The 9119-nt window shown below is 40.3% G+C and overlaps 1 protein-coding gene across 2 annotated transcripts in view; it reads right to left on the reverse strand.

The window, feature by feature from the left end:
* The window catches only part of ZSWIM5 (zinc finger SWIM-type containing 5), a 152425-nt gene extending 147105 nt beyond the window's left edge, over positions 1-5320 (reverse strand). For both annotated transcript variants that reach the window (XM_058175242.1, XM_058175241.1), the window contains exon 1: positions 4618-5320. In XM_058175242.1, the coding sequence (XP_058031225.1) occupies positions 4618-5296 (679 nt within the window). In that variant the 5' untranslated portion in view covers positions 5297-5320. The remainder of the gene's footprint in view (positions 1-4617) is intronic.
* Between the last annotated feature and the right edge of the window lie 3799 nt (positions 5321-9119).

The raw sequence follows: 9119 nt of genomic DNA on the forward strand, positions 1-9119 counted from the left end.
ACCTCCCGTAACAATTAACAAGTACCCAGGTACAACTGTATAGAAGAAGGTCCACATGTTCTCTCTTGTTTCAAAATGTCAGACACAGAATAATGGATTTAAGTTCCAGGAAAGCAATTTCCAGTCGAACGTTAGAAAAAAAATTCTATCACAGCAGTTTAGAGCTAATTACCCACTGAGATGCTGAGCTTTCTTTTGGATGTGTTCAACCAGCTGCGATGTTTTAATTTCCAATTTGATTATGATTCTATAAACTGTATAACAAAAATCAATACAATACAAGCTTTTAAGCTTGAAAGTTAGCCATTGAAGGACAAACTATATTACATTAAATGTGTTTGTTCTAATATTTTGAATAGCTAACTAACTATATCTAATAACAACAGCTCCATTGAATAGGGGTTCTCAAATTGTAGGTCATTGCTTCCCGGAGAAACATGAGAAATTCAGAAATGAGCTGCAAAATATTTTTAAAGCCACAGCAAGCTTATACCATCAGAATGACAAGCAAAGTCTGGAGAAAGTTTTGACAGGGGGCTAAATATGTGGATCTACTTAAGCCATCTGTCAAAAATATCTGTCAGTCGCAGCAGTACTGCAATTGGCAAATGGTTTCCCACTAGCTCATGATTTCTAGCATGACATTTATTTATTTACCTATCAAATTTCTTTACTGCCTATCACACTTACATGACATGATGTATAAGAATATATCTGCAGTCTTTGAAGTGTCTGTAGACATTTCTCTGTTATCACACTTCAGTTCTGGTTTTTTAACTGTTATTATAAATGCTTAACCATTCAAAATGACAGTTAGAACAATTAATAAGTGGAACGACTTGCCTGCAGAAGTTGTGAATGCTCCAACACTGGAAATTTTTAAGAAAATGTTGGATAACCATCTGACTGAGATGGTGTAGGGTTTCCTGCCTGGGCAGGGGGTTGGACTAGAAGGCCTCCAAGGTCCCTTCCAACTCTGTTGTTATGTTATGTTAAAATGGGTAAAAATATTAGGCAGTTAAGACAAAAGCTAATTTACCAGGAGCGCTGCTAAAAGTAAGCCTGAGCAAAGGATATCTCATGAAAGTTACATATCTTTTAGCAAATGCTACATTTATTCCTTGCCCAGTTTTAACCCAAATGGAATCCTTAATAGGGGTGGCACAAATGCACTTATTACTTGAGCATTGCAAAGTTTGAATATATAAGCTTCAAAAAAGTAGTCCCCACTTACACAAGTACAGGAAAAAAATATGACAATTAGTTTACTAAATATTAATATCCCCATCTTTTAGATTTCCAGAAAATCTCACCAGATATTGATGTTTCATGTTAAGATTCTATGTACTTTTATTTTTAATGCATCTAGTAATTTTTAAATACTGCTACCACTGCTACATAAAACTAAATATGTATTATTATGTGCTTATTAAAAGATAAAGATGCTTGTGTCCAACAGCTTTCCAAACATGAAATATCCATTTAATGACTGTAGTTACATTAAAATGAAACAGTGTTTGCTTTTCCAAATATGAAAGAGCAATAAACTATTGACAATGGTAGGTACCAAAAGGTTACATGCAAAAAATTATTTTATCCTGTCCACCTGTTACTTTTTTTATTGCTTAAGCGCCAATACACAACTATCTGTCCACATTCTTTTGAAACAATATTTCTTTTATATTCACATGATTTTACCAGGTATGAAGGAACATAAAAATGCATTGGTTGTATAGCAACATAAAGAAATGCAGAATCACAGATAATGTTGACTATAAATTAGCAGTTGAACAGATTTCATACCATTGGTAGGATTTTTTTTCTTTAATATATAATGACCCCATGTAGTATATCCAAGCATCAAATTTCCAATTTCAGTGCAAATATTTCTAGACCTAACAAATTTCTTTTCTGGTTAGGGTTATGCCTCTTTTTATATTAAAAGGTGCGGTTACCTGTAGAATTACAGAATGAATTATGCCCCACCATCTGCACAAAATAAACATCTATCACCTCAGAGCATGTTTGCTTTATTAAATTATTCCTCAGCCCCTTTCTGGCAAACAGCTTACAATATTATGCAAATGGACACTAACTCCTTCCTCTATTAAGTAAGCAATTTTTCATCTCTTTCTCCAACCCTGTTATGAATTAGTTTATGGTTTGGAATTTTTAAAAAAAAAACCTGAGATAGAGCATTAGTGCAAACCGAAAACCTTTTTTAGTATTATGGTCTGAATAGACTATATACCTTCATGAAGCACACATTCATGATTCATAGTTCAACAAGTAAACTATCACTGACACTGCTGAGTAATCCATTAAAAAAACATTTAACAAATACTAGTCTGCATTTAAAGTTTACAGTTATTAATACAGAACCTAGCAAAATAAGAAGTTATATTACTATCTGCAAGTCTCAAGATATTTGTACTAATCATGGAATCATAAAATGCACAAGTTATGTAACTATGCCCATACTTTGGGTATAAGCATCAATAGGCCTATGTAATTTGATTTACACTGAAACTGAACATGGTTGTACTAGTGAAACACCTTTACAAACTTAATCTTTTCTTTTCCATATTCAAGAAATGTGTCTTTGCAATTTAGATAGATACATTTTTAATATAATTAAGAGACTGAAATGATTTTTGTCTCTTATAAATTGTTTACTTACTCTATGTTTTAAGAATATTCATTTTAGAGGAAGTATTTTTAAACTGTTATAGCAAATATTGATAACAAATTCTAAAGCATTTAGCATGACTTGAAGATTCCTAGAAATAAGAACATGCTACTTATAATTTACCCATAATATTCTACCTGGTGGTGCATATTATTGTAACAAAAATCATTTAAAAATCAATCCAAATGAATTTATATACATTAAATCAAACCTGAAATTCCCAGCCCCAACATTCACATACCAAATATATAACTAATTTAATGTCTTCCTTTATAAGAAATTTAATACATTCTATTCCTTCAGTCTGAAATGTTCTATCATGTAGAGATGCCAAACTGGATAGACAATTAAATACGTTATTAAAGGAAGACTTTAATGAAGTCTTTATGAAGACTCATTTCTTTTATTATGTGTATTGTTTCATTTCATTATTTTTTAATTATCTTAAATGACTGAAGGATCTGTTATCAAAACTGGACAAAGTTCCAATCTGGGGAAAAAAATCTAACAAAATAATCTCTTTACCATTTTGGCATGTAAACATACCAGAGTATGATAACAAAATCAATGTATAATATTCTTGTCCTTTGAATTAGGTCTAGGTTGTACCTTTCCTTCATTCTATTGGGATTTTTTTAATGACTCAAAAAATGAATTTGCTGCTGATGAATGACAGTAGACTGAGTACAAAATAACTTTACATTTCAGATTTGCAAAACAAATCATACCAAGATACCAGTTTTGATAAGAACACTCATTTCATTTATCTCTATTAACTATGCAAATGAGATTATTTTCTGTTAGACTGAAAAAAAGATTTCTTTCATTTTGTTGCTTAGTTTTCATTCATAAGCCTCTGATCAACTTTGTGCAGGACGTCAAGGTAGTCAAAGGATTTGTGTCTTCTTTATTTCCAATGGAATAGTAAAATGCAGTATTGAAAGCTGTATCTTTTTACATTAAATGAAAGGGAATGGTAATATGTCAACTAACCAGATACTTGTCAAAGTTATACCTGTTTTGTTTTTTCCTAAGGAATACTATTTGTTGCAATCCAGGAAAGTTTCAATTCTTTGGGCAGAAAGCGGTATTTTCTTCCATTTTAAAAGCACCACCATCAGTTTAGATTCCACAGTTTTCCAAGCTGCCTTTTTATGTGATGAAATTTTTCTTATCCTCATCTGGCCTTTTGGCTACCCCACTCTCCACCAGCAGGGAAGGGATAGCTGGGAGCGGCTGGGCACGAAAGCAAAGCTTACAGACACAATTTGGGTGAAAGGTGTGTTAAGTCAGTCCAGTTCAACCACTCAACTGGAAGCTGCCTAATGCTTTTGGAGACTTCACACCAAGGTCTGCCTCCCAACCATTAGCAACAACACACAAACACACACCAATTACCAACCAGGTTACAGAAATAACAATATTTATTAACAGTGCTTGCTCCTTTCTCAATTGCCACAAAACACATTCCACATAGCCTCCTCTTCCCGCCCCCCGCCCCCCTCAATCTCAGCTCTGAGAACTGGCCGCGGTGGGAAGTGCTGTCAAATTACAAACGAGAGCAGACAAAAGGCTGCGATCGTGTGTGCGCGCGCGCGTGTTTATGTGTGTGTGTCTGTGTGTGTGTCTCTGTGCGTGTTGGGGGGTCGGGATCTTGGAGCACACAGGTACGGGAGAAAAGACGACAAAACGAGCGGGGAGGAAGGAGGCAAGGATGGGATAAAGGTGGGAAGGGAAACGAAGCGAAGCGGAGGGCGAGAGTCGACACCGGAATGGAACTTGACAGGCGGGAGGGCAGCGGAAGGGCAGACGAAGGGGAGGAGGCAGACAGGGCAGAAAAAAGGACAGGGGAGGAAAGCGGACGGAAAGGATAGGTGGAATGACGGGGCAGAAGGAGAAGCGACCTCCGTGGCAGGGCATTCACTCACCCACTTGAAGCACGTTATCCACGGCGCCTGTCTCCAGGAGGCGGATGCCTCTGCGGAACGGGAGCCCCTCGGAGATGGCGGCGCTGGCGGCGGCCGGCAAAGGGGCCGGGCCGGACGCCCCCGAGGGAACAGCTGGACCAGGGACGGCCGCCGGGTTCTCCTCTCCTCCGACTCCGATGTTCGTCCCACCGCCGGCCGCGGCTGCCGAGGCGCTGCCGGATGCCCCGTTGCCGCTGGGTCGGCCGGGCTGGAAGCTGGAGTACATGCATATCTGACGCTCGCTGCGGGGGAAGCTCCAATAGACGATGCGGCGCTGCACGGGCTCCGGGATGCGCTGGAAGCGGCCCTCCACCCGCTCGAAGGCCCAGCTGCCTGCCACCCGCTTGGCTGCCGCGTCCAGCAGCGACTCGGGTTGCAGCAGGGGCAGCAGCGCCCCCTCCGGCCCGCAGCCAGGCCCCGTGCCCGGCCCGCCCGGGGGGCAGCAGCCGCGCGTCCCGCCGTCGCCTCCGCCGCAGCCCCCGCCCGTCGCCGCCGTTCCGACGGGACCTCCCGGGTAGACCCCGGCTCGAGGCAGCGTCGCCGCCCCCACCACCCGCGAGCACAGGCGCTTGGGGCCCGGCGACCCCGCGGCGGGCAGCGGCGGTCGGAGCAGCTCCTCTCCCTCGCCTCCCTCCGCCATGGCTGCGTCCGACCCACTGAGTTCCAGCCGGTGCCTGCCTGCCGTCCGCCCGCCTGCGCACGCGGGGGGCGGTGGGCGGTAGAGGGAGGAGACTACTGCGGCGGCGGCGGGGAGGGAGGGAGGGAGGGTGGACGGGCACCCCGGTGTGGGCAGCTGCCCCAGAGACCCGCGGCGGGAGGGAGGGGGGATCACGTGGCTCCTGCTGCTACCATTTCGCCCCTTGCCCGAACAATTACTTGTTCCTGTCTGCAACCTGCGTGGGTGCGCGGGGGGGGGTTGCTCTATTCACGAATTGATTTCCCCCCCCTTGCACGCTCCCCGCTTTTCCGATTCTTAATCTGACCGCGATTGCCTTTCCCGAATGTTCCTGGCGTTTGAACGACCGCAAAGGGGTGGATGCAGGGGGGGTGGAGAAGGGGGAATGCTTTTGTTCGCATTCGGGGAAGCAAGATTGCCGCGGGGACAATGTTCACGGGAATGAATTACTTCGCGGCGCGCCGAGAGCTCTGCTCCGGAATCTGCTCGCCGCGATCCTTCGTGGCCTGCCTCCTGGCTGGAAAGAAAAGAAAAACTCAACGGGCATGGCCGGCCGGCTCCAGCAGCGAGTTTTCTTCGGGAGATTTCTGGCTTGTCGGGTCTCTCGCCTAGGATTAAAGCAAGCGCTTCGAAGGCTGGTGCGAAGGCTGGTGCCAAGGTGCGCTTGAACTTTCCACCAGCCTCCTGGCTTTAGAAACAAGGCGTCGAATAGCGAAGCGTCTCCCGTAGTACAAACGCGCGTTGCCTTCTCCATTTACACTACGCAGGATCCGTTTTTGTGGCTTCTCACGACAGAGCATTATTCTTTTAGCCAGTAATCATACGGAAGTCTAAGCTGGAGAAAGTGCCTTCTCAAAGAGCAGGACTCCATAGGGCCCCCTGTTGTAAATACAATTAAATACCCTGCCGTTTTATCAGAAATCCACAAAGCAAGCGATCATTATTTCTTTGCTCATGAATAAATGTCTTTCAAAGGAAATCTTCAAATGATTTCCATCTTATTAAACATCTATTAAACATCTAACTTTTTGCTGGCAATCCTTATGATTTATATTGATATATTGACCATCAATTGTGTTGTAAATGTTGTACCTTGATGAACGTATCTTTTCTTTTATGTACACTGAGAACATATGCACCAAGACAAATTCCTTGTGTGTCCAATCACACTTGGCCAATAAAATTCTATTCTATTCTATTCTATTCTATTCTATTCTATTCTATTCTATTCTATTCTATCTTATAAATTTTTATGGTAATCCACTACAACAAAATCAGTAATAGAACAATCTTCTAGGTTCACTGAGAATGGAAATATGATAGTATGCCAACCAGCAGGCTTCAGGTCCTAGTTGTGTTCAGCCCCATGGTAAAAAGGCCACCAATAATGTTGGTTACGAAGTCTGCCACAAGTGCCATCTTTACTGGTACAAGATTGACCAATGAATTCAAACCAACGGGAACATTTCCCTAATTGCTCTTATTGTGCCTTATATTTAAAATGAAAATGTCATGGGAAGGAAAGTTCATTCCAAGCATGGAGCAAAATGTGTTTTTTGGGAAGAGCCTGCAGAGAGCACAGAGAATTTTCCTTAGTCAAGCATTAAAGTCCCTCCCATAGGAAAAAACCTCCCACTCCTTTGGGGTATGAGATATGTTCATATGCCACAGACACAAACTGACAGCAACCACTGATTTCATTGGGAAGAATAATAGAAAGCAGGAATTGGGAACTTTGGCTAAAAAAAGTACTTCTACCTCAGCTTTTTTTAATTATCTAATTTTTATTAAAACTTTTAAACTGGGAGATAAAACCACTAATATAAAGCGGGGGAAGGAAGAAAACAAACAAAAAGCAAAAAATGAAGGACAAGAAACAATGGATGGAAACTAATCAAGGAGAAAAGCAATCTGGAATTAAGGAGACACTTCCTAACAGTGAGGACAATTAACCAGTGGAATGGCTTGCCTTCAGAAGTTGTGGGTACTTCATCACTGGAGGTTTTTAAGAAGAGACTGAACAGTCATTTGTCTGAAATGGTATAGGAACTCCTGCTTGAGCAGGAAGTTGGACTAGAAGATTTTAAGGTCCCTTCCAGTTCTGTTCTGATTCTGAACTCCAATCCTTTAGAGTACTCCAAAATTCTGTGTCCCTGCTATTTTTGAAAAAAAAACTTTTTTTGCTTGCTATTTAGTTGATATTTAATAGCTATTTAATTGCTATTGGTCAGTTTCTGGATACAGTTGAAAGTGCTAGTGAAGACTTATAAAGCTACCTAAAGGGCTACACCCTTCGATTGGGTTTACCCAGATATTTTAAAACTGAGGATTCTTCTCTTGTCACCTGCAATTCCCAAACATCCTGAAGTAGTCACAAGCTCTCCTGCAGAGACATAGTCTACAAGGATTCTCTTTAGATAAGCTTTTGGTTGCAAGCAATACTTGAAAAGTAGTATACTTGCTATACTTTTGATCTGTCTGGACTGGACATATCATATTTTTAATCATTTTACAGGGTATTTTGCTGTGCTGTGTTTGAAAAATATTGTTCTTATTGTTTCTTGTTGGGAGAAGGAACATAAATCTCAAAAATAAATAAATCAGAAGCTCCTCTTCCTAATGCATTTCATATCATGATTTTCTAATAACCCACACTCCCACTATACAATATTAATATAGCACATTTCCTTTATGGTAGAATGTAAGAAATCATTTATTTAAATAAATCAAGTCATTTTTTAAAACATGAGACAATGTTCTAATTTTTCAAGACTGAGACATGGTCTTATGAATGGAAGAATTAAGGGTGTTCTGTGAATGTGATTTTCTGGTGCCTGTTACATAAAAACAAAAGCCTAGGACAATAAATGTCTTTCCTTTTGTCCTCATGTATGCTTCTGAAAGACATACAGTTTAGAATTAGAAAAACTTTTGATTGCACTGCATATCCAGATCTTCAAAATAGAATTAATTGACATAGAATAGATAGAACAGAGTGGAAAACCAACACATGATTCCTATCAATATTGATTAATTATAAATCAAATTCTCATCAACTAATATCAATGCTAATCAGTTACTACATATTATGAGTCAAAGAATTATGATCTTTTAAAACTAATTTTTCATTCTGTTATTGTCTTGCCTTTAGAAGGCCCCATTATTTTGAAGGTGTCCTATATGATATTTTCAATATCTAGTTTTGTTTTTCACTAAGAAAATGGGAAATGAAAAATCTGCAAGAAAACAACCAACTCTGAGAACACCAAGGATCCCTCAATTCTACCTTTCTGCCCACAAACCATAGTCATATATTAGTACAAGGTAAATTTATTTTTGGACTAGCAGACAACTTGCACTAAGTTATTTTTTTTAATTGTTGCAGTGCTTTGGGTGATCAATAACAAAATTAGGGCTATCACGTCTGCACTGGAAAATTCAGAATGACTACAAAAAGATAAGAGAGAAATGTAGAAAATTGTAGCTTTTTCTTGCCATTTGGAAACCCTGACAAAATTTCCAAGAAGGTATATGCAGGAATACCAATATGGCTAGGTAATGATTATTCTATAATCAAATAACTCATTAGTCCAGACAGAAATTTCCTGAAGGCAGAAAATTCTATTTTAGGATAACAACTGAAATATCAAATGTGTGTGTCTATATGTAGACACACACACACACACACACACACATTTGGCTAACAATCATTTAATGCTTTTCTGGAGTTCTGTGGAAGAGGTGCAATTTTGTTTCCTACAGGAAACTTAAGCACACTTAAATCTAA

Source organism: Ahaetulla prasina, chromosome 3 (assembly GCF_028640845.1).
Source record: "Ahaetulla prasina isolate Xishuangbanna chromosome 3, ASM2864084v1, whole genome shotgun sequence".
NCBI lineage: Eukaryota > Metazoa > Chordata > Lepidosauria > Squamata > Colubridae > Ahaetulla > Ahaetulla prasina.